This window comes from Micropterus dolomieu, linkage group LG15 (assembly GCF_021292245.1).
Source record: "Micropterus dolomieu isolate WLL.071019.BEF.003 ecotype Adirondacks linkage group LG15, ASM2129224v1, whole genome shotgun sequence".
NCBI classification, from domain to species: Eukaryota; Metazoa; Chordata; class Actinopteri; order Centrarchiformes; family Centrarchidae; genus Micropterus; species Micropterus dolomieu.
In genome coordinates, this window is record NC_060164.1 from 23731822 (window position 1) to 23758365 (window position 26544).

A 26544-nucleotide genomic window follows, 5' to 3' on the forward strand; every position below is an offset into this window, starting at 1 on the left:
GTTCCTCTGGATGCTCAGGTGACACAGACATGATGCTGCCAGCTGAGCTGCAGCTCTTCTTGGAAATGTTTTAATAACCTCCCAAACTGTTGCGATTTTATTTTTGTATTGCTTTCTCTGTGCTGGAGTTATTTTAAGAACTTGATGGCTTTATCCAGTTTGTTATTAAGTGTGTAACAAACTTTATCACGTGTCTCTTCATTATACTCCCGCACAAAAAAACACAGCCTATAGTTTTTCATTATGTTCCAGTCAAACCTGATTTTCATTTATAAATTTTGCTCATGGATAGTGGTTACAAATAATGCCTGTGCATCGCTTTGCACAACGTATAGGCCTACAGCCTACATCAGCTGGTTAATTTGCCTAATCTTCGCAGGTCTTTAGACCACAGTGGAAACGCACACAACAGCGGGCTGAAGGAACCTTTTAGTTCCTTGAAAAGAGATCTGGGGACTTAAAAGTCGGTAGTACTTTTGGTCGAAAAGTGGTAAAGATAAAAAAAAAAGTTAATGCTTCATTTGCTAAGAGCGGATATTGCAGGAAAACTAATGAAAGGTTAATAGATGTTTTGCACATACATTCATTAAAAACATTTCCTCATTATGTTAATAAAACTGTTAAGAGTTTCTCTCAACACATTAGTAGCATATAATGTTAAAGAGACAGCTTTGTACAAAAGTAAATTTCTGGTGAAGACCGATAATCCTGATTGGTCCTTGTAACATCTTGCAAAAGTATGCTGCCCTGATCATGGGCTCTGCTTCTAGGGGAGATGAACTATGGACGGTAGTAAGTAGGATTGCCAAAGCCTTTTTTAATGAGCAGGAGAGTGTACATACGCAGCATCTATCAAGTCACTGTTTGAACATTTGTGTTCAGAGACTATGTTAAACACAGATGGTAGGTTTGTCCTGCTAATATGTTTCCCTCCTCTCATCCTCCTCTCTCTTAAAACAGTCTGCTCCCTGAGCTCACAAACAGGTCTGACCCCGGAGCTCACAGCAGCCCAACCTCCAGACACGTCTCATTCCTTCACCTTAGAGGTTAAGAAGAGATGGGGACTCAGGCAAACACAGTTCACATAATAGACTCGCTCTAGATAAAATGTTCATATTTGGGCTCTTCACTTTGTACACATAAGGGTGAAGAGTGTATATGCGTAAGAAAGTCATTTATGCAGCTTTATGTCCTCTTTAGCTCTTCTCCTCTTTCAACTGTCTCTATATTTTAAATGTCTGTTTATGAGTTAAACTCAAGTATTTGATTTTTTTTATTGACTATTAAGTAAAAGGGACTAAAACGGGGCAAAACAAATGTAATTTCTGGAGTAGTTTTCTGTTTTTCCTACCACAACCAGCCAAGCTGTGACAATCACATGAATACAATCCTCCCCCTCCTCTGCTCAACCGCCACATATCCTCCCCCCCCCCCTCCCTCTCCCTCACCCCACTCCATCAAATTGTGTTCTTGCTACAAATCAATAAACATTATCAGAGAGTGGCAGACTATGGGCTGGTGGAGGCAGCCTCTGTCTGTTAAAGCCCAGACCGCCCTGTCTCTATCAAGGCTTGGACGAGAAGGCCAGGAGTAAAAAGAAAGACACACACACACACACACACACACAAGAAATGTAAACAACATAAATCTAAAAACACACGCACACAAAAATACACGTAACAGGGAGTCATAGCAAACATAGTATGAAAACTTTACAGATAGACAGAGCCACAAATACACACAAGACATGCTCAATGATCAAGTCTTTGATGCACGTACAGTCCATTTTCTCACATCCATACATACAGAAACAGTCAGTAGGAAACAATCAAGATGAGTAGACTGGAAAAGAAAAGAACAGCAGTGAAGCATTGAGGTGTTTAACAATAATCAGTCCAGCACAGGCTGTTTTGCCACTCAACGTCAATAAGAAATTAAAAGGAAAAAAAGCCCAGTCTATAACAGTGACTTTAAACACTCCCTAACCCATTAGGTCGCTGTCTCACCACTCTATGCTTGTCAGCTCGCTTTAGCGTCAGAAGTCCTCGCTCTCTCCAACAAGAACCATTTAACTGAGCTCTAAATAAGATGATTTTCAACCTGTCCCCACTTAGCTTGGGGCTGGAAAAGGAAAACCAGAGGACCTGCCATACACCATTTCTCAATTACCTTTCTCATTATTGTCATCCGTGTTCATTACTACTATTATCATCCTCTCTTTTCTGTTACACCCCCCACTTTAGGCTACCTTAGGCCGCTGTGGCTGTCGTGTTGGATGAAGAGAAGGAGGAGAGCACCAGAATCGAGAGCTTTTTGCAAGGCCAAAGCACTTCAGGTAATTAATATAGCAAGAGGGGGCAGACGAGAGGAGACGGAGAATATGTGAGTGTACGTACGCCTGTGTGTGTTTTTGCTGAAATGCCTGATTGGGGAGCTCACCTGCCGATACCCCCTAAAAGGTATTTCATTAGCGAGCCTTTTACCATACAAGCAGAGGAACAAAGCCTCGGTTACGCCTGTCTCCACTCCAACTCAACGGGGCCCTCCAGGACGCCTGTAGCTGTGTGAGGGAAGAGTAAAGAAGAGTGGAGGAGCCGAGAGGAGAGGCTATCCCCGTTCATAATCTCATGACAAAAGGCAAAAAGGCATCATCCTATTAACAGCGTGATCTTCACCAGCTCATGCTAGCTCCTTTCCACAGGGGGCTCACTTTTATTATTAAGGTGAGTGGGTGATAGGGAGCACGAAAGGCACCCGGCGCCTCCCTATTAGCCCTGGGACAAGAGTAGGTATGGAGGGGGATAGGAGAGAGGAGAGACCCCATGCTAAGGTCCTGCTTGCTGCCCTTTTCTATTCTTCAGAATGAGAGTCTTTGCTTGGACTTTTGGGGGCTGGCTTCTATTAGGCTCCAGTGATACAACACAAAGTGGAGAGATTCTTCAATCAACCACCTCAACAACCAGCGGTGATGCTCACTGGCAAAACATCAAGAATTCATTTGGAGCCAATTCACATTACTCCTCAGCAGCTCTACAGCCATTAACATGCCAGGGATCAGTCATCAAGGCAATGCTTACTTTAAATATTGTAATAGCTGAAAAATTCAAGTTAAAATATGATCGAGATTCAATTCTCGGTGACGTGCACATTGATAATGTTCTGAGCAAATAAAGCTGATATTTGTTGTTTTCTGGTGTTTTAAGCATATACAGTATTGTACAAATCCCAACTGTACTGTAGTTACAGTTGTGAGTTGAGGTATATGATTGCATAAATATACTGAATATGCACATTGATAAATTCACTCTCTCACATGTGTCTGCTGCTTGTTTTAACTGAACAGTCTGTGGGGATGCTGCCTCTGTGCTAACAGGACCTTAAATTTGACATGATTACGTTATGTGTCAGTATTTGCATCTCTTCAACAGGCGTTAAAAGTGAAGTATTTAAAAAAGGGTGGGATGAAGGGAAATGTTTGTTTTTGATTTTAATAAATCAAATTTTCATTGCCTTATTGTCAGTGGGCTCAAAACTCACTTGGAAATTTAGCACACACCTGTTTTCTCCATTGCTTGCATCAGCCACTATTCTGCTTTTAATGTGAGGTCTCCGGGTCGTGTTCAGCCCTGTGCGCGCTCCCGAGTTTCTCTGACTACAGCGAAAACACCATAAAACAACCGTCTCACAGCAAAACACAGGCTCCACACGTAAGGACACAAAACAACAATAAAGGTTTATGTGCTGAAGCCCATCAGACCAAAAGAACAAAGTGAGCATTAGTAAAGCTGCAGAAACGCAGAGAGAGTCACGTTAGCTCGCCGGCTATCACCAAGCAGTTGCTAATGTTATCCGATCGCTTTCCACATTAATTCACCAACTAACGCCACCCATATTACTATCCTGTGTACCACAGATATTATGTCAAAGTGTCAAAGCTCGCAAGAAATGATGTAACCGTAAAAAGCAAATGTGGAACGATTTGTTTACTATCCTATAGTGATGCAGCCAGGAGCAGCCAGGAGCAGCCAGCTAACGCTGACGCTGTTTTCTTCGTAATGTTCAGTTTAGATTTATTGCCTTTTAACCAATACTCAGGTACATAGCTTCCCCACCTCTCAGTCGCTGTAACTAACATGTCCCACATAATATACAACCCAGGGTAAGAGCCATCCACTGACACTACATTAAATTTACTTACTGCGGTCTAACTGTTATAAAGTGTGACACAATCTCATTGTAATAACCGTTTCATTATCATCCAATACATGTAGCTGTGTTTACATTGCTGAGCCTCCGGTGACAGATACACAGATAATAAAGATAGTTACTGAAAGCAGCAGGCGAGCTAACAATGTAGCACGTCGGCTAAATGCAGTAAATGTACCGTGATCATGTAACGCGCATGGATTAGTCCAACCTGCAGCTGATAAAACTATTACTGTCACGTTGCAGTAGGGGTTTACCTGAGTTTCCAGCATGTTTTGTGAAGCTGTCTCCCTGCCTGCCTATAGCCGCTGTCACTCTGCCTTTTTCCCGTGAGAATTGTGCCGATATGCGGCTCGCTGCGCTGAATAAAGTAACGTTACGGAGCCGGTGTTGAGTTGCCTCTGAGACGAGCCTGCATGCAGGTGTTTCTGCAGGATTTCTGTATGAAAGCGGTTGTGTTTCGGATCATGCTCGCTCATGAGTTCAAGCAAGCACGCGTACGAGCACACGCCAGGTTGCAATCTTAAAACCGCACCGCTAGTGGCCGCTGGAAACTACATAATGCCCCTTTAAAACGGGTATCCAACAGCAGCATTGCTAAAATAGTCAGAGTCTGTATGAGAGAGAGAGACAGGGAGAGAAAGAGACTAGTGAGAGGAAGAGAGATTAGTCTGTTTGTCTGTTTGAGTGTTTTGTCTTCTGCTCAGTGGGGGTGTTTGCCACTAGCCTCAGGTTACACAGGGGAATTGTGGGAAAAAAAGTACCCTGCTCTGTGTTGGTGAATAACAGCAATGCCGTGCTTTGTGTTAAAACGTGCTGAAGAGGTGAAGCTGCTGAACACAAATGATTCACAAAAGATCCTCTCACTCCCTCCATAGTTTTGCTTCTTTTATAAGTGTAAAGTTTCTTACATGATAACTTTATAGTTGCTTGAATTTGACCTTTGACTTTACAGCTAGTTGCCTGTAGCCGATGTAAGAGTTTTGGGATGTTGGTAACAGAGATTAAAGCTTATACTGCAGTTGAACTTATTTTAAGTGCTTTATTAATAAACATACAAACACGTATGCACAGATATCCTACTCCTTTGTAGGCGCAAGGCCAAATTCTTATATGAAGCATCTCTGGTAATGATTGGGATGTCCCAGATGGAAGGAAGTTAAATGATGGTAAACAGCAGGAGGAGCGAGTCGTGCTACCAACGTGCAGATTCTAAAAACTAGTCTGGGATGGTCAAATCAGTCGGTCAGGTCAAACAAAAAAATAAAATAAAATCCTGAAATTCCTGCCTTTATATCATTTACATATAGCGTACAATAGTTTGGGCTTTGCCTTCCCACAGTATTTAATAGACATACTGAATATAATTATTTAAATACAAAAATAAAATACTGAAAATTATCACAGTATCATAGTATTCTTTACTACATAAACAAGAATGAAGACTGTGTTCATAACTTCGGTTACTGTGCATTTGTAAGGTGACAGGTACTGAGCAAAGCTAAGCACTGAGGTGGTCTTTCTATAACATTTACCAATGCATATTTAATATGTAAAACATCATCCACATAGACGACATTATCACAAAAAAACAGGACAACAAAAGAGAGATGGCTAACTGGTTACCACAAAAGTAAACATAGCAGCCACCAGAATTCAACTAGTGGACTGAGCAACCACTACAGAGTGCTATACTAAACATAACCTTACTATAACTACACCACTTTCTTCATACTCTGTTTAAAAGTAGCAATTTGTTATGTTTATATATGTGCGCACATGTTTGCACTGCAACCTCACCCACTGCTCCTACAGGTGCACACTTTATTTCACAACATTAATGATACATGCTTCAAGGATTCAAGATGCTTTTAGGACATTTTACGGATGAACCTATTACTGCAGAGCACACACTCACTCACATGCATAAAAGTAAGAATTTAGCTAATTTAGTGCGATAGTGAGAACATTGAGGTAAGTCAAAGTAGAGATACTGAGGAGATGCACTCCTTCCAACCTGCTAGACACACACTTACACACACACACCTCCTCTCATCTTCATCATCGTCCTCCATTCTCCTCTGTAGCCCAGTAAAAAGCCTGCGATGACCTGGGTGTGTAGCTTATTAACCTCCCCATCAGTTCTTATCAGCCAATGAATAGCCCAGTCATCTGCCCCTCCTCCTGAATCTAAGGGTGAGAAATTTCTCCTCACGTCAGGCAGGGCTTTAATTCAATCCACACACACAAATCATTTAAAGGTGTGCACACACATAGGAAAGGGGATCTGTGGTAACGTTTTGTCAACCTTGGTTATGGTGGGCTTCCAAGACTGGCGTGGACCTGATGTTTCTGAAATGATCAACAATTGGAGGAAACATCAGAAAGGGTGTACGTGTGTGTGTGTGTGTGTGTGTGTGTGAGAGGGCCAGAATAAATTAATGGCTGATTTCTCCCCCTTGCTTTGATGGCATTAAGAGCCCTCTTCTTCTCAATTTGCCGCGTTAAATGCTTTTCTCTCCTTCTCTCTTTCCCTCCATCTCTCCCTTCTTTTTTGACAAGCAGGGCCACCCAGCAGAAAGCAACTGATGCAAAACGCCAGAGTAATCCCCCCCCCCGTCCACCGCCACCACCCCTCCCGCTATCTTTAGTCTTTGACACAGTAGCCATTATCTGTGGGATTTAGTTAAACCAAACCTTCATGTATTTGTTAGGCCCTGGGTTCGTTTTCTCCTCTGACTGCTCTGCTCGAGTGTGGCCAGGCTGGGGGGAGTGGGTTTTTTTTGGGGTTTTTTTTTTTAAAACAATCAGTACAGCTAGCAGGAGACACATGACGAGGGGGTCCTACAATGCCATCTAGCTAGATTCTGCCCAGAATGGTAAATATCTGAAAGACTGAGCTGAAATGTGTAACCTTGTTTGTTTTGATTGCTTCATGAACATAAATAAATGAGACATAAGTCTGTACAGAAGTGAAAAGTTGCATTGCAATAAAAGTTAAATTTAAATTATTATTTTAACCTAACTCAACAAAATAGATTAAATGATGTTACCGTTCTCCTTTAGTACCACAACAGATATGCAGTTGTACATACAGATCAGGAAAAACAACATGACTTGTTTCTTGACCTTACTATGCACCATCTGTCAAATTAAATGTATACAACGTGAACGATAAACTGAATTTTCAGAGGTTTCGACAGTCGAGACGAATCTCTTACAGACCTAAATATAATCTCATCACCATTATCAATAACAGAGTGTGAATCCCATGCAATTAAAATGACAATAACTAAAATCGATGAATTGAGCAAAAGTCAGCCCTGGTCATACTGTAATTAATCAAAAAGAAATATATATACAGAAATGAAGACCTCAAAATTAAGAGAATGCTACATAATGATGTATTAGTTAGAGATTATATAGTCTATCCTAAATGTAAGCATCTGCTATAGACAAAGAAAGAAACGTTTTCTTTTTTTGTCTATAGCAGATGCTTACACAGTCTTAAAAATATAATGTTTCGCCTTCCTTTATTTTCATACTCTGACAGTTTCTACTATCAACTTACATCTCTAAAACCAAGGCCTTCTTCACTGCCACATGCAGCTCCAGAGCTAAAAGCAGTGTTATGGAATCACTGTTGAAATGTGCAGATAAGCCGGGGCTCTGTGAGGCTAAGCTAAGGTTAAGCCAGGTGGTTTAGCTCCCCGAGTACGTGTTTACACACACCAAGGTGTGAACCATTTGGGAAGCTTAGAGGAGGCGGAGAAACATGAGTTGATTTAGTGCTAGTGTAAACCTTAGTACCTGTAGATGGTGGTAATTGGGAAAGCTTAACACAAACATCAGAATACATCTGAAGTTTCAGCGAAGAGTCAAATTTAACATTCTTTAGGGCAATACAGCCCTTTGACTCTGGTCTTACATTGCTCTCAATGTACATACTCAGAAAAAAACAAACAGGACAACAAGCTAAATGAAAACAGACAAACTACAGTGTATAGTACACACATAAAGCCATAAACAAAAACAAAAAAATTTGTAAACAGCAAGATTATTAGTGTAGTGAAACAGAGTGCAAAGGACGCTGGAATAAATAAATATTATTGAGCTGGTAATATTATATACATGAGGTAGGTGGTTATAATATTTACAGCTAAATCACAATGTTGGCAATTTTAGATCATTTTATGTAGGTACAGTTCTTGTTTCGGCTTCTGCTGTTTAGACAACATTAAACATTTGAGAACTCTGGCTTACTTGAATGAAAGACGATTTTTTTTATAGAAAATTATGTTTATATTTCTTTGGTAGTGGGAAAGAAGCTCAGGTATTGTGTCTGCACTAATATAGAAAAACAATATCAAACGATACTAAGCCTTAGTTTTCAACGGTACGTGAAAGAGAGAGAGAGAGAGAGCGGTGATAACCCCCAGTGGAGGACCCCCCCTCAACCTGCTGACAGACAGCTGCAATCTTTTTAGCATAAGTGACTCCGCCTGCTCCATTAGCAAAGAGAAGGAGGAGGGTGTGTGGGAGGAGGGGAGAGCCCCCCCCCCCCCCAGGGTAGATGTTAGAACAAATTTGAGGGGTGTCATATTACACGCCTTGTGACAAGAGGCAGAGGGGAGGTGAACGATGAATTTGCTTGATGAATTAATCTGTGGACCAGTAATGGCTCTGCTAACAACATTAGTCATCCTTCTTACATCTCTGCCTTGCGATTCACTAGTTTCTCCCCTCGTCTCTCTCTGCTACACGATCATTGCATCCTTTCCTTCTTCATCTCACCTTCCTCTCAGAGGTTTGCTTAAGGGCAACACCTCAGTCCTCTCTCTTTACTATATCAATAAAACAATTGTTTTGGTAAAAAAAACAACAACATTTTGCACTGTTCAAATCTTTAAAATGTAAAGGGGACTCTTTGTTTTGTTTAATATACTCCCTAATTTGAATTTACCCTAATGTGTTTGTAAATGTGTCAAATAAATCCCCCTAGAGCGTTACATTACAACTGACACCAACACCAGGCTGTTACTGCCACTGGCTCAAGCTTTGATTCAATACACAAATGCAAAATTGCCGTGTTTAAATAGATATTTAAATGGAAATGTATTGGGAAAGACAGCTGTTGGTATTTGTAGCCTGGAGTGCTCATTACAATGGGAAATGGGGAGGAGTGTGTATGGAGGGGTGATGACAACGGTAGCATGGCGAGCAGCTGTGTTAGCAAGTCAATGGTGTAATTACTGGCCAAACCTCTGTCATTAACCTGCATTGTCGAGTGCCACCACACCCGTTACCGTGAGAAAGCCTTGATTAATTGACTGCAAGGTTGAAATGCAATTATGTCATCGGGCAGCAGTTTGTTAACTAAATAATAATCAACCACATAAAAAACAACAAACAACAAAAAAACATCTCCAGTGAATCCGAGCTGCGTGCGGATATTTTTCTTTTTACTTTTAAGTCTGTTCCAAAGAGATGGAAGAGAGATAAGAGTTTACATCAACAAACAAACAAGACACTATAAGCAGCAAAACAGGTGGATTAAAATGCGGCAGCCTCACTTCAAACCAATAAATTAACCCTTAAGATAAATTGTTCAGCTACAGCACAAAAACAAGACAATCAAACAAATATAAAACACTGTGGCTCTGGTTTAGCTGATTGCATCACTGTGCTGCTTAAGAGTGTGTGCAGGAACATATTTAGTGTTTTAATTAATGGGGTAACTTGTGTATTCAGTGCTTGTGGATATTCTGTGTTTGTATGCGTGTGTCTGTGACGATGTGTTTGGCAGCTTTCAGCATGGTTTGTTGGACTGGCTGCTGCTTAGGGTTTCAGGCAGAGAGGCGGTTGATGAAAGCATTGGCGGGATGCTCCAATAAAGAGCAGATTATCATAAGCGGCCATTGTCCACCCCCACCCCCCCAATCCCCACTTACTCACCCCTCTGCCGAAAATGTTAATCTGCCCTATCGCTGGCAGGCTGAGTAAAGAGTGCCTGGCCCAGTCAGAGCAACTTTAACTGCTTTAGAGGCAGCGTGGAAAAATATTAAGAGAGTAACAAAAGATAAAGGCAGTGTTGAAGTCATCAGGGAGAAAGAGAAGTGAAACATATCGGACAAAAATGAAGGAAAATGAGAAATAGCCCACAATAATTCATGCTCTACTTTATAAACAAATTTAACTTGATGTGGTGAGTAGCTACATCCCCTCCCCCACGTTGACTCCATACACCCAGCTCGTTTTATCTGAAGATTCTCAGACAATGCCTAGAGGATCCCATTCCCTAATCTTCCTAAAAATCCCCCTTTCATCCCCACTGTTAAAGAATGTATGAAAGGCTGACACCGAGCTGCAGAAAAGAAGGGGGAGAGGGGGAAAAAAAAAAAGAAAGAAAAGAAGCGGTGCACATCTGGGAGTGAGGGTGGTGTGTCACTGTGCTGGACTGGGGGGAGGCATGAGCTCAGCATTGGTGGCTTGTGCAGAGTCCTTGCTAGTTGACTAATTATATTGTTTTGCTGCTCAAACATTCAAATGGCCGAGGAGATTAAGAGCATGAGCGGGAATGTGTGTGTGTGTGGTGGGGGTGTTAATCTGGGTTCTGACCCAGTTGAACCTTAAGAGTCTCACATACATTTTCACACAAGACAAAAAGCTCAAATCCTTTGTTTTGTCCCCTCACAGGCAAGAAAAAGGCAATGGGTTTTAAAGGAGTGATCCCTAGATTTCTTTTCTCCCCCATAGGGAAGAACGGTGCATTTGCTCCTGAAGTGAATTCAAGATGACCACATTCCACTGTGGTCTGATACAAAACCATTCGATTGAAAGTGAGTGCTCTTTTCATAACCCTGACAACAACAACAAGAAAATGACCAAAGGCTTCAAATAGGAACACATCTTCTCTTGGCTGCGTCTATCTCAGTTGCCATGAGCTTAGCTTACGAATTGGGTCTGTGATTATGGATAAACAATAGTCGCAATCTCTCTGCTCAACAATTTCAATCCCAATTCACACAGCGGACAAGCCCTCGGCATAGCCTGTGTTTATTTGTCTACTTTTATTGGAAGATTCAGGAGGAGAGCTGTGGTAGAAGCTTAATGTTACTTGCTTTGTTCTCAAAAGTGCACTGAAGACATTTATTTTTTACACCAACAAAACAAAACGGAGCAAAAGAGGAGTTGTACAATGTAGCACCTGAAAAACAGTGCACCGATTAAAGCCAACACCAAAACCTCTCCCCCTCCATCTCCCAGTCTGTGAACTGGGAAGGGTATTATAGTCTAAACACTTTTTCTTCTGTCAGTGCTGAAAGATTAGACTGGTTATCCCATTAAAGTTGGTAAAATGCCATTCTTGTGTCTTTAAGCTCTCGTATAGGAGGTCAAGATGAGTCTGCATGCGCTTACAAGGCGGGCACGGATGTAATCTGCCCAAAGTTACAATAATTAATGTTAAGCTTCTTCAGCAATACGTTTGTGAAAGAACTAGCCCTGATAATATACTTAAAGCTGCACACGCTGTTTGTGTTGCTGCAACAAGACAAGGCAGGGCTTGATGTGCAAGCGTGTTTGTGAGTGCGTGTGTGTGTGTGTGTGTCCCTATGCCACTCACATAGCCCAGCTTAAATCTTTAGTCAAACTATAAATTGAAGCTGCCACAATGCTGGATTAGGATGACAGGCATGGGAAAAGAGTCAGAGGCTGGCTCACTTGATGCTAAGGAAATATAAATGTAACACACGCACTCTAGGCAATGATGCCTGCACCGCATCACCATTAGAGTTAGGACTACAAGTAGAGGATCTGGGGGAAACACATTTGCACTGCCAATAGGAACGCTCAAGTGAAATAAACCGGTTGGCGGTTGGTATAGCAATGTCACTCTAAGCAACATACAAAGACTACAACTGTTGGCCCATTTGTCTGTGTGTTATTTATTTTTTTAAGGCTACCATTACGAGCTGTTAACACCTCTAAAGTTTTACACAGGTTTTTAAAAATGGCGGTTGCCGGTGCTGCATTGGCTAATGTGTTCAATCAACGCACACTTAACATCAGTCAAGGTTCCTCTTGTGCTTGTACAGAGTAACGACTCTCAAAATGGCGCTCTAAGAACTACAATCATTCCTAGTTCTTACAATGTGGACACAGGTGAGGGGTTAAGGATGGGTCCTCTGAAAAAGTTCTTCAACATCGGCCGGGAATACAGCTTTAAAAGAAGCAGGAAATATTCAAAAACAAACATCTGTGGATTCCAATTTCACAACATGACAGTAATATTTCTACCACAGCATGTATGTGCTGGTAGTGATCTTAAATCACTTAATCACAGATAATGGCAAACAAAAACAATACAATTAGATGAATCAAAATTTGCCTTCAGGCCTTAGTTTGGCCTTAGTTTGGATTTAGAGCCACAGGTTGATGTTTAAGCCGTTCACATTCTGCAATCCGCCGCACAATTACACATCAAGTCAGGGCCAGCAGCCCTTTCTAATGTGAACGCATTGACAGTCCGGTCTGTCCCTTTCTCAGATACGGAGGGGGATAGGCTGCATGTGTAAAGTACATTAAGCTCTTGCAGGATCCCTCCTTGTGCCATTCTCCTCTCGTCGATTCGCAGACACAAAAGCAGATTAAAGGAGCGCGCGCCATAAAAACCCTGTGTCAATCTTATCGGCTTCGAGTGCAATTTTTAAACATATGTTAATCTGGGTGAGCAAAAACTCATTCTCTCCTCTCTCTGCTTGTTTATCTCTTATCAAATGCACAGTAGGTGAGAGGCAGCTTTGCGGTGCGGCTAAGTGCCATTATTTGGATAATTGCGTCCATTGTTGCAGGTTATATAGCTATTTGAAATGGGAGGTGTGTGTAAATAGGTGCAGGGGCCAGGTAGGGGGTGGTTGAGATATATTCATACAGGGGCCAGGGGATTTTCTGTGAAGGCTACATGACGCTTTTGAATGCTTCTTCATACTTCAAGCAGAATTTTCAATAAGGAGTGTCTGATATATTTTTCTATGTAACAATACCTTCAGAAAACTAACAATGCCAAGGTCAGAAGCATTACATGAATTGTAGAAACACACTAACAATGAATAGTGTCTTAATTCTGATGAAAATTAACATAAAAACACATTAATGGCTTTTCCCCCTGTAGTGCATGGTGTATAAAGGTTGTATGATACTCAAACACTATACTTTAAAGACAGCCATAATATTCTAGTCAAAATGAATACTGTATATGTAATGAAAACACAGTTTATATTATTATCTTATAATATTCTTCTCATATGATCAATAAACTCCTATAAATATTCAGTCTGTTGCAGGAGGTGAACGTTCTCCTAATGTTGCATGTGTGAAGGACAGTGCTCCCAGTGGTGCAAGAATAACAAGTTCATTAGTCGAGGGGGGGCACCGCAGGAATTCAAATTCCCCCCCGGCCTGGGCCTGGCACGTGATTGGCTGGCTGCGTCGGCATGGTGAGACTCATTAGAGCCCAGCAGTAATTAAGAGTTGTTAGAAAGTGAATTCTCCAACCGCAGATTAGAAAATTAAACTATTTACTGATTACATATTAATAGAAGACAACAATGGCGCTTGCCATAAGCTTGGAAGGCAACCAAGGAATAAATCTGTGTACTTAATTACCATAAACAATGGGGGCATAGAAATGGAGTTTTATGCACACTCCCTCCTGTAATGTGTCTGATATCAGAAGACACTTGACAATTCTTGTTCAATTATCTCTATTATTTAATGTGCTGTGAACTGCCTCTGAGTAAATAAATTAACCACCCCAATTACTTGGGATTCATCTGGGGAGGGCCGCGGCGTAATAGAAAATGCTACAGAAAGCTGCATTGTGCCCAAACCAGGGGAGAGAGAGAGAGGGGGTGGGGGGAGAGGAGATGTGAGGAAAAGGAGGGAGAGCAGGGGTGAGAGAACAGAGAAATAAAGATTCACAGGGATAAAGAGGAACAGAGCAAATAAAAAGTGATGCAGAGAAGCAGAGAGGGTTGAGACAGGAATAGCGAGAGAAAGAGAAAGAAAGATAAAAAGAAAGAATACCGATTAAGAAGCACAAAAAATAAAAAAAGTAACGGGGTGTTACTTAAAAGCTGAAGAATTTAAATAAAATAAGATTATTAAAGGCTTTATATCTTGCATGTATACATAAGCAGAATGTCAAACTATTTATTTAGAGAAGAGAGGGGGGGAAAGGATGAGGGAGTGACAAAGCAAAAGCATGCATGTGATATCAAAGAAGGGAATATTGAGGAGCAGCAGAGCACAGTGGATCTTCCCAGGCTTTCTGCTGGTGGAGCAGAGAGATGAACAATCAGTCATGGGTCAGTCGGTCTGTCTGTTCACATCTGCCCATCAGTCCTGCAGCGCTGTGTGCTACCATAGCACCACTGCACACTGAGCTCACCCAAACTTACCTCAAGAGGTCTGAATCATATGATCATATGCACTGGAGTGACATCCACCCTGCTTAGAAAGTCTGCTCTGTGTCTATGAACAAACTGCACATAGTTCTGGGTATAATCTACACATGTACACATTATTGAACAGATGGATAAATGTCAAACTATTAAAATGGGAATAATCAATGAAGCACAATTATACAAATCTTTCAGCACACAAATGGTAGTTTCCACTGCACCTCTACTTCTTAGTGCTGACCCACATTCCCCCTTAAGTCTTAACTTTTCAACAGAGTTCCTCATTATCTAATCTTTTGTTGCGATCACATCTGGACTCGAGCTCAATTAAAATAGTGGGAAAGTGGTGTCAAATGTTATTTCTGTCCAAGCTTTTCCTCAAGAAAGGTCTTCTCTAAAAAGCTAAACTGCTGTCTTAAGGTTGTAGATGTTTGGTGTTTCGTAAAGACATGCTTTATTTTTGATAAGAGAGACTAAAATTAAAGTTGACAGTAGATGTGTGTGCTTATGTGTGAAACAGGGTGATATTAAGAAGAATTCTGCACCCTCAGCCACCTTTCATCGGGCAAAACTTGGTTTTATGCAGACAGAAAAGTGGATTACAAGGATGTCAAAATGTAAAAGATTTTCTGTTTCTACTGAGTTATGATACCTGCCCCATGTGACAGCTGAGTTCAAGTGCATGAACGGCGCCAGTACAGAAGGGACCCGAGTTTGTGGTGTGCTTGTGTTTGAAAGTACTTGGGGATTGCATTATTAAGATGTTTAAGTCTTGGTTTACTGAAGAGACACTGGTGACTGGTGAAGGCAGTCGATAAAGATTGTTGGTAGATTTCATAACCAGGTATCAGTTCACCTTCACCAAAACAAAATGTTTTGTCCAACATGCATAGCAATACTCAGGATGTGTGCAACTACTTGCAATGAATAAGCCTGTGAACTGTGCAAAAAGACCCACCAGAAAGCTTTTATCGAAAATTGGTTACTTAACTTTAATCTGGCTGATTTATAGCCAATTCATTTTAATAGGAAAACTGTCTCAACTTTTATTAGCATCCAAGGAAAGTGCTGATCAAGATTTGAAGAAAGTAACATTCTGTGAATTTTTGTGACCAGACACTTGGATATTTTATTAGATACTGGGGAAATTAAAAGACCTCTAGACATCGGCTGGTCTTCAAAAATGTGGCCGGGGGAGTAAAAAATATCAACAATTTCTGGTAGCTGGTGGTTATTTTCAGTACAGGCACCAGTCAGAAGTGATGGATCAATACCGGATGTTTTGCTTACAGCCAATCAGCCGCAACTTCAATCAGACATTCTGGGTCCAGAGAGAAATATCTATCATCTATGACAGCCTATAGAAAGGTGACCTCAGTAGCCGAGGTGATAAAGGTTACTTTAGTTACCACCTGTCACAGGCGCATCTCGCTCTGATGCCTCCAGACCTTGGCCTAAAGGCACAATCCATAACCTATTGGATGAGTCTCTGGGATAAGTGCTGCAAAATGAGATATGGAAACAGAAATGCACTTTCAGGAAGTGAGCAAGGTGCTGAACATCATGTGGCAACTTCTTTTCCCCTCGCTGCAATGCAATGCCAGTGTGGAATTTGTACCAATTTCAGGGTGCATGCTTTTATTTTGTAATGAGCCCTAAATAATGGCAGATGCCTGACAGTCCAGCATGGCCTTCCATAAACATTTTAATAGGACCCAATAGGCTAACTGTACATGTTTCACTGCTCTTAACTATAAGCAGCAATGAGCAAATGTGGCACTTGAAAAATGTAGCCATTTTATAATATATAATACATGTCGTATCACCCGTATATATATATAATCCTATATCTCCCAGTAGTCATTGTGTTGCCTTGTGGAAACCACATTTTCTAGATGTCCTTCCCCACTGATGTTATAAGGGGGTGAAAAGCAACCAAGGTGAATTTCTCTTCGTGATATCCTTTTATTATTTTGTCCTCGCCTTCCCTGTTGTCACCCTCTTCCTTTTCTAGTGAATCATATTTTTCAGGAGGGGACCGCAGGTATATATATATATATATATATATATATATATATATATATATATATTTATTTAACTATATAAAGAGAAATCTTTATGGCTGAAGGTGTTTGGAAGTAAATAACCTGGCGTCTTGCTGGCTAGCGGCTGGTTTATCAGTGGGTGAAGAAGAAGAAGGAAAAACAGCCCTTCAGATTGACACAATGGCATGCGCTCCGACAGGGGAAGAGGGCACAGAGGCAGGGAGGGAGGCGAAAAGCGAACACAACAAACAGAGGAGAGATAGTCTCGATATCAGGACCCAAATGGGATGGGGAAGGTGAGCGCAAATCCCACCGCCCCAGTTTGCCTTTCTAAAAACCTCCTCTTCTATCCTTCCCCTGTGTTGCTTTTTTAGGATTTTGGGGGCTAAATCCACCAAGGTGGATACCGATATATCAGAAAAAGCACGAGAGCGGCTACTAAATTACTACAGCAAGAACATTTGCAAACATAAACATTTTACACTTCCTGGAACCATGATTTTTTTTTCACAGCATTCTTGGGTGAGGAATGGGATGGTTTAGTATCACAAATGGGATGCTATTCTCCAATTTCAGTTAGGGACTTAACGGAGCCAAGGCCCCTCTTTTGGCTCGGCACACTGTCTCATGTCTTAACAAGGCTTTACCCCCGGCCAAATCTTAAATAAAAACCTTCCGAATCTAGCTCCATACGCCAAACCAGATTGCACTTTGTAAGCAGCGGTGTGTAAGCATTTGTGTGTGTCTGTCGTGGATTTGTGAACTGTGTCAGTGCTCATGTTGTGTTGCCTCTTTTTTTTTTTTCAACATTTCTTTGCCTCTTCCTCTCTCCTCCCTTTAACTCACCCCCGTCTTTCCTTATACAGCATATCAATGAAGGCCAGATATGTACTAGGGGAAGGAGGGTGCGTGTGTATGTGTGTAGCCGTGCATGGCTGAGCGCACTGTTCAATAGTGTGGAGGCTGGCTGGCTGGGGCCGCGGCTGGCAAACGGCTGCAGCGGAGACTTCGGCTGGGGCGCCGCTATCGCACCCAGTTATCGTTTCCCCCATGAAGGGCTCCCTTATCACCCCAGCCCAGAGAGGTCTCCCTTCTTCTCCCATCCCCGAGACACACTCCCCCTCTCTCCCTCTCCATCCACCCATCCCCTCCCTTCTCCACCTCCTCCTCCTCCCTCACCCCGCCATCCCCTCCTTTCATATCCACCCAGCGCTCGGTCGTGCAACATTCAACCGAGAGGGAGGGAGAGATGGGGGCTTCAAAGATTCTCTCTCACACAAACGCACACGCACATAAACTCCCTGAGTGTACATGCGTGTGTGTGTGTATGTGCGTGCGTACGCTCAATTTGCCAAAACAGTTTTTCCAGTGTAATTGGGCTTGGGGTACCTGTGTCCATGAGATAGCGCAGCCTCTTCTCCACGCGAGCTGCTCGGGCGTCTATGTGCCTCTGCTCGCTCTCCAGTGCAGACAGCTCCCCAACCACATACTGACTGGTGTCTTTGAACGCCTTCTGTCAACCAGAGAGAGAGAGAGAGAGAGAGTGAGAGAGAGAGTGAGAGAGAGAGCGAGAGCGAGAGAGAGAGGTTATGAGAGAAAAGGAAGAGTAGTGCGATATAGCATTAAACAGAGACAGAGAAAAAAGGATAGCGGGATGAGACAGAATGAGGGAGAATGAAGAAATACAGAGATGGAATTAAACAAAAAGGTAATGGGAGAGAAAAAAGAGAAAGTAGAAGAATGAAAGAAGATATAAAGCAGAGGGAAGAGAGTGAAAATGTATGAATAGATGTGCAGTGTGTCCACAAATCTTCCACTTATAAAACAAAGGAGAATTTCACCAGAGAAAAGTTTACTTCAACAATAAGAGCTAATACATACACAGCCAGTGACTAACTGTTGCTGCTTCTTGTTTAGCCTGAGCTTTGTTTGGCATTTCTGAATTCCTCTCTCACATCTTCAGAACCACTTTATAGCAAAAAGAGCTTTAAAAACCTAATAAAAGTTCTGTGCATGAAAACATATTGAAGTAAATCTTAATTCATAGCAAACAATCAAGATAACATTAGAGATCAATAACTGAATAACCAAAAAAATCCAACACAAAATGCTTGATTTACAACAAATACTGTCTCTTTTCACAACTCAACACAACCAAACTAGGTATCTGAATCTAATAAATAAAAATATTATTTGAATCAGAAAAAATGTCTTCACTCAGAATCTCTGCTCAACAGGTGGTCAAACACAATTCAAGATTAAACATAACAATTCAACGCAATTTACAGGATTTACTTGATATAAATTAGATGGGACTAAACTTGAAATCAACCCATTGTTATATAAACTATAAAGGTTGTGGTTTAGCCTGCAAGTGTCTAAATCAAGCAGAAAAATAAAGCAGGCCACCTGAAGTTCCTTAAATTTTACTTGTTTTTATTTACGGATATGAGTGCCTGTGTGCTTAGGCATTAGTCATATGTGCGGTCTGTTAATTTAAATTCTTGCTGATAAAAAAAGTGATTGCACGAAAAGATGATAATCAAGGATAGGACTGGAAAAAGAAGCTTCAGCCACAATAAAAAAATAACTCAAACCTCCTACTTGTCATCAAGGTAAGCGGTCTCTGATCATTGTTGCACACATTTCACCGATGCAGCTAATGGACGATCGATTAATCATTCACATCCCTAATATAACTTTAAGTTGGAGAACAGTGTCTAGTTATATATCTTGTACTGTTGACATCCATTGCTCAATCCACAATCAATTCTAATATTCATGGTGACTACAAGCAGCAGTCATCAGTCAGTGAGCTTTGGCCTTTCATGCTTAAACTTTTCAACAGTGGGCATCGATAATGTGGTAATTACCTAATATTCCTGTACACTTTTCTTAAAAACACAAAATGTATTTGTAATAAATTAATTTCAAATGTTTACAACCTCTGTGTCTGACTCACATTAAACTAATTCCTGTTCTGAATACTTTAATGAAGCGAGGTAAAGGAAAACAGAGATTTAGAGAGACATCAGCATCAGAAGGAGAAGCTGCATAAATGTCACATGAATCACGTATCAAGTTGTTTAAACTTGTGTTCAGTCGTAAGTATTTATTTTAGCAGTGTCTTATAACCCACCTGCAGGTTAAATGCCTCTACGGTCCCTTAAACTAAACCTTACATTCAGCTCTTCTTACCCACATGTACACTCTCTGCCATTTCAGTCAAGTCTTTCTTCCAACATCTCATACACACAAACACCAGCCACTATACATACTTAAACACACACACTTACCACTCTATAACCATATACACTTACTACACACTCCATTTCTGACCCCTCTTCACCTCTGTCTCCTGGCTGCTTGCTATTCCCTGGAGAAACTCCTCCGAGTGAGGAAAATGTTTATTCAAATTCACTACTGAGGATGCATCCGAAAAAATATCTCCATTTTATTGCTGATGCACTTCATTTTTCTTAATGGGAAGGAGAACTAGTGAGCAGGAGAGAGAGAAAGTTTTTTTTTCTCATTCCACCCAAGCCAGCACTTTTTCCTGCACTCTTTCCAGCATGTGAGTGTGTGCCTCTGTGTGGCTTTGTGCACGCGTGATTTGTGCAAGTGTATGTGTGTTGATTCCCAGCAGCCTCTCTTCCTCCTCTCCCTCCTCCCGCTTGCGCGCTCTCGCTCTATCACCATATTTTTCCTTGGCAAATCAATTTTACACATGATCAGCCCACTCCCCTTGCCGCGCTCGGCCCAGCCGTAATTAAGAGGAGGGAAATTACCATATATATTATATTAATGCAAACATCATTCAGCAGGTAATTCTTGGCTGATCGGGATAATGGAAAGGTTGAACACCCATTAACCCTGGGGCCCAGGCACTGGGAGGAGGAGGGTGTGTGTGTGTTTGTGTGTGTGCATGGGACTGGGTGGAGGGTGCAGGGTCGAGGGTAAGAGAGGTTTGCTTGGGAAGAGAGTTCACCCCATGGTCTCCAGTGGCTCACACACTCACTGAAATAATAGCATTCTTATGGACACACTCCTTGTATGCACACGTTCAAACACAGGCTGAGTGTCTATAGACTTGAAGGACACGTAGGCACACAACTTCTTTGCACAGACACACACACGCCTCTAAATGGCAGAGCAGCTGATATCTACCATTGTTATAATTAAAATGGCTGTCTGTTAGATCAATACTTGGAAGTCTCTGTGGAGGAGAGAGGACAGTAGAGAGTGTGAGAGGATAATAGATGGACAAGGTGAAGAGGAGGAGGGAAATTTAAGCATCGAGGGAGCAGAGAGGAGAGCTCAGTGATAGATTTATCTAAGACAAGACAGGATAGATAGAAAGAAAGCTGAGTAACAGGAAATGAAAAAAAGGCCAAGTAGAAGTAATTAAGGGACATAACCTCCCACCTTACTCCCAATCCCCAACTCCCCTGTTTCACCCTGCCAAGCTCACCACAAATGGGGTCATAAAGCTAAAGCTGCAGGCAAAGTAGACCCCAAGGAACCTGGTGACCATGGCAGAGCAGAAACACAGCCGAGGATTGTAAGTAGGGCCCAAGTATTTTCCCTGCTTTTCCTGTTAGTTGTTACAGGTGAGATTTAGTTTAAACAGAAAATTACAAACCTCCTCTTCAAATGGTCTGCGAATATCGAGCACCGTCGGTGAACCTCTATCCTCCTCGGCCCTCCTCAAATCCTCAGGAACTGACTTCTGTCTCTTCACCTCTGGTGGGACGGAGGACAGGAAGGAGTGTGAAGGGGAAAAAATGGGAAGTACAGGACTTTCACAGCGAGACATAGAAGTTGAGATATTTATTATAGATATATTATTCATCTATCATAGAATAAAAATGTTGTTCAACATGCTTTGAGTGCCTTTTATTGACAAAGCTGGATGTTCTCCTCTCATCATCTGAGAGTGTCATTGAGCTAACTGCTCTCTCTATAAAAACTTTTCATACTTTCTTTATGCATGTACCGTGTTCTTTGTTTATTGGTGATTTATTCAGCAGCATTGGACTGTTTGTATGTTTTATCTTGAATATATATATATATATATATATATATATATATATCTTGAGTATTTTTTATGTGGTATTGAAGTGTTAACTGTGGTTAGAAGAAACAGAACCAAAATAATGTAGAGGAAGACCTTCACAAAACTGGTTTCAAAACAGCAGACACTGTCTGAATCATTACGACATTACGGCCACTTAAAATGTCTGTGCATGTCCTGCCAGTTACCTGCTCTCAGCTGTTAAATGGATGTATTCGAGTCATATGCTGCTGAGTGAAAACCTACCTCCCTGGGTAAATACTGTATGCATTGTGTGTGTGTTTGTGTTGCATTGTCCCTCACCTGGTTTGCTCTCCACATACTGGCTAAAGGACTTCAGCTGTGTTTTCCTGACAGCAGAATCCTTGCTGAAGACTACCGGGCTCCGCAACCTCTCTGTCGCTCTGCGCAGCCGCTCTGCTCGCAACTCCTCAGCGTTATTCTGTCAAACGCAGAGAAAATATGCATTCAGTTTAAAATATATCATGTTAATGCTTTATGTTACAGGACTATAACAGAGTGCATTTCACAGTGGTAACTTGTACTTATTTTGCCCAAGAAGTTTAGGCAAAGGTATTTCTGGTGTTGCTCTAATACCTTGGAAGACAGGGGGTTAGGTAAATATGCAAAAAGATAAATATTCTGAGTCTAAACCAATCACAGCACACCATCAATTTATTTATTGTGCCATAAATAAATCTAACTGCAATGTAAGAGAGGAAACAGCACATTTCAGTTCTCCTGCCCCAGCTGATGGGTCTTTTTCTCAACCCTTAAAACTCAGATTTGGAGAGAAGTGTAAAGCAACCAATGAACACATGCAACTTCAATAACTCCAAACAATGGCTGTGGTAAAAAAGTTAAAGAAAACTAAGAGTAATTTCCAACTTTCAAAATGATTGACTTTTAAAAAACTATGTGGTCAGTGATTAGCCTGCTGCCTCTCCACATCTCGTGTATTATTCTGTCAGCCTCTACCAGCCACTTAGATCTACTGTCAGGCTTTTATTAGGCGGCTGCTTCAGCATTTCATAGTTGTTCTGTGAATATTGTGATCAAACACACACACACACACACACACACACATCCATTAGTGCGCATTAGTGTAAACATGTAAACATATGTGCGTAAACACACCTACTGACAGGCCATGAGATAAATGTGGTAGAAGTTGATATGTTAGCTACTTTGTGGTTTGCTCGTTTGCCTGAACACACACACACACACACACACACTCTCATTCTCTCCCTCACTCATGAGAGAGACAAAAAGGAGGCAATTAACTTGACTTTCAACAAAACCCCGAGCCAGAAAATATATTCAGATTATGCAAAATGCAAAAAAACGCTATTGTTTTCAAAGTGAACATGTGTTAAAAAGCTACACGCTCGCTTCTCCCACTATCAAAAACGGCATGCAGAAATGCTTTATTACCAGGCCTCCAAATATGCCAAGCCGAGTGGAAAAGAAACCGACTCAGGCTAAGATTGACGTCGCAGCAACGTTAATAAGACGGCGAAACGTGTAATAAAGTCGACAATTAGGGTAAACATGTTCCACTGCTTGAGACGAAGGGAGATAGTCAAGCAGGGTGTGCAGAGCGAGGAAAGCTAATAGAGACAGTGTGGGCGGGCAACAAGCTCTAGATGGGGAGTTAGTTTAGCTTCAGATTATTGACTTTCAAAAACAATGCAAGCAATTAGCCTGTTCTCGCTTTGTTTTGTCCATTAGTCTGTCAGCTTCTACCAGGCTCTTCAAACCTTATGTCAAGTCAAATCGAGGCATATTTATTTTCTTATGCACAATATGCCCAATTAAACATTTTAAAACGTAAGGCCAGAAACTGGGTGTGTGAAAGTGCTACTGTTTGTATGTGTACATGTAAACCTTAAGAAGAGCACCAAGGCAATCCAGAAGAGCAGAGAGTAAACTTAAATGGGTGATCGGGCTTTCTGTTCTGCCGCTCCTCGGATCTAGAATACCCTCCCCGATCATCTGAGTGTACCTCAAACCACTGAGACTTTTAAAAAAGGACTTATAACTTTTCCAGTTAGCAGAACATATGAGTTTTAATTAACCTTGCGAGTTGTTGCGCTCTGTTTACTTTTTTTTTTTTTATCTGTCTTGTCTTATCTAACTTGTTTTTAGGATTTTACCTTGTAGCACTTTGAGATTTGTTTCAAATGTAAAGTGTATTACAAAAATCTGAATATATTAATAATAATAACAAAAATAATAACAATAATTATTAAATAATTGATTGCGGGAAAAGTGAGGAGGGGAAAACAGTGGCAGATCAAGGCTGTTACCTAACACTACTGTTAGGTAGTGTTTGAAGGTCTCTCCATCTTCCGTGACAATCAACAACAAAAGTGCCAAATTAACATCAGTGCCAAATTAATGTTTGGTTTCGTTTAACATTAAGGCTGCAACTTCTAATTTTAGCAATCCCAAGTGGCACTTAAAGAACATGAACATGTAAAGAACACGAATATACAAATATCATATTATTATGACTGTTGTCTGAAGACCAAAGTTTCTGTGTCAAAACAGTCTTTTGGCTCTTTATCTGTGAAATGTGATATCCAACTTAACTTGTTACAGGATTTCTAAAAGATTTTTTTTTAAAACAAGTTAAATGCAAGAAAGGTGTACTTTTTCTGTCAGGATAGGAGCACTCAAAAAGCACAAAAATCTCTCTGGCCTCAGTTTGCCATTTTAATTCTCAGACTGATGACCTTAAGTAAACAATCCTTTATCAGAGAACCACAAGGGGTGAGTCATCCTCCTTCAGTAGTGATTAATCAATCATTCCTAGGTATGTAGCAGTGTATTAATTCAAAATAACATCATATAGATAGAAACCTTTCATTAAATGGATACAAAAGTACTTCTAGTGTAGAGTGTTTCCTGTAAGTCACATAGGTTGAGAAACAAAAACACTGTTAGGGTTTTATTCCCATTTGAGCCACCCACTCAACTAAGTACTCACAGTACCATAAGTTGCTCTGGACAGGACTTCATTAAGTGACTGATTTTATGAATATTTCATTTGTTTGTTTGCAGGAAAAGTGTACCAACAACAACTGATAATTGGATGTCAAAGGATTTATTGGATTACCGTTGCTGTCCTTGTCATATTTTCAGGAGAAGGATTTTTATATTCTTCACATTTTAGTGTGTTGACTGGTAAAAACTGCAAGCCACTGCGGCAACTACAGGGAACTGTTGATTTAGCAAAATAGAAAATCCCTGGGGAGACTGATTAGGACACTGAGGCTGTCTGTCCAATTATCACTTATAGTTTGACTGTTGTGAATCTGAGCGGACTACAACCAGAGGTTAAACAGCAGTGTTTAAAAGTTAAAGTGCAGCCATATTACAACCACACAGGAACACACATGCGACCAAAGACAACACCGCTACTGGACTTCAACACCTTCATAAAAACTAACTATACAATGTCTTTCTCAATCACACACACACACCACCTGCCCACCCCTCCATCTCCCTTTTACACTCTGGGACAAGCAGATATTTAGGTGTCCCCTTCATCCCACCCTTTTAACTCTCTTTCTTTCACTCTCCCTCTTTAGCTCTTATCGCTGCTATCATCGCTGTGGCAGTGGTGAGTCAGTGCTTCTGGCGTGTGAGACTCTGTGAATGTGCGTGCGGGGGGCGGCCGCGTGACTAACGTTGCAGTCTGCTGAGCGTCGCATGCCCTTATCGTGCGCTACCAAGGCTGCGCATATACACAATCACTAATGAGAGGAAGAGCGTGTGTGTATGTGTGATGTTCCTGCAGGTCGTTCCACCCGTCTGAAGGACTTTTGGGATGCCCAATCCTCTTGGGACAAGACAGTTTATCCGTTTTTTAAAGGACAGAAGAAGTAAACTCATACAACTACACATACACAAACATATTAATGCAGGATGTGCACACATTAATTGTAAAAAGCTTTGATGAAGACATCTCTGATTCGTTTAAGTAGTTTTGTGTTTAGCATATTAATGTTGTGCAGCATAACATTCATATCCCATTGGTGACAATAAATGGCACCAACATGGATGTACATTAGATAAGCAGTTAAGTACAAATATTGCATATACCGAAAGTATTTTTAAAATTAAAAACTAGTCAAAGTAGTACTTGTGTGGATGTAATGCTCACTGCAACAGAGTTATACCTAAAATTAAATAGTATGATAACAGAAACCCAAACAAACATCTATTAAATCCTGTTGAGATGGCTAGCAAAGCGTGTTTTACCGTGCTCACACAGTGTGCGGGTGGAAATCATTTGTTCCGCATTGATATTAAATAATTGAGTGCAAGTTTGGTAGCAGTGGTCATAATTCAGCAGTGCCGATGCACCAAATATATGGGAACCATGTCTCTAATGTGCACATAAACATTACCTTATCAATTAACATTAAGATAGCTTAATGGATTTGTGAAATCTGTGAATAAATAAACCCAGCTTTAATAGGAGCATAATTACAGTAGAAACCTTGTCAGTGAAATATGAGGGCGACAACAACAAAAAAACAACATTCAAAAACAAAATAATGGTTCACTAATCACAATTGTGGTGAAGTGCTTAATTAATCGTGATTTTGATTTTAGGTGACATCATCCAGCCCTACTCAGGAGAAGTTTGTGGTTCAAAATCAAGTATCAGGCAGAACAAGGCATTGAATGCTCACACTTTTAGTTACGGAGGTTTGGAAAAGGTTAGGTGTCAAATGGTGATTCT

At 41.1% G+C, this 26544-nt stretch overlaps 1 protein-coding gene across 5 annotated transcripts in view; it reads right to left on the minus strand.

The window, feature by feature from the left end:
* ehbp1 (EH domain binding protein 1) overlaps positions 1-26544 on the minus strand; it is a 153731-nt gene that overhangs the window by 20048 nt on the left and 107139 nt on the right. For 4 of the 5 annotated variants that reach the window (XM_046070421.1, XM_046070418.1, XM_046070422.1 and 1 more), the window contains 3 exons: positions 22092-22230; positions 21357-21457; positions 18104-18227 (listed from right to left, as the gene is read on the minus strand). In XM_046070421.1, the coding sequence (XP_045926377.1) occupies positions 18104-18227; positions 21357-21457; positions 22092-22230 (364 nt within the window). The remainder of the gene's footprint in view (positions 1-18103; positions 18228-21356; positions 21458-22091; positions 22231-26544) is intronic. The other variant, XM_046070419.1, reaches the window with a different exon arrangement.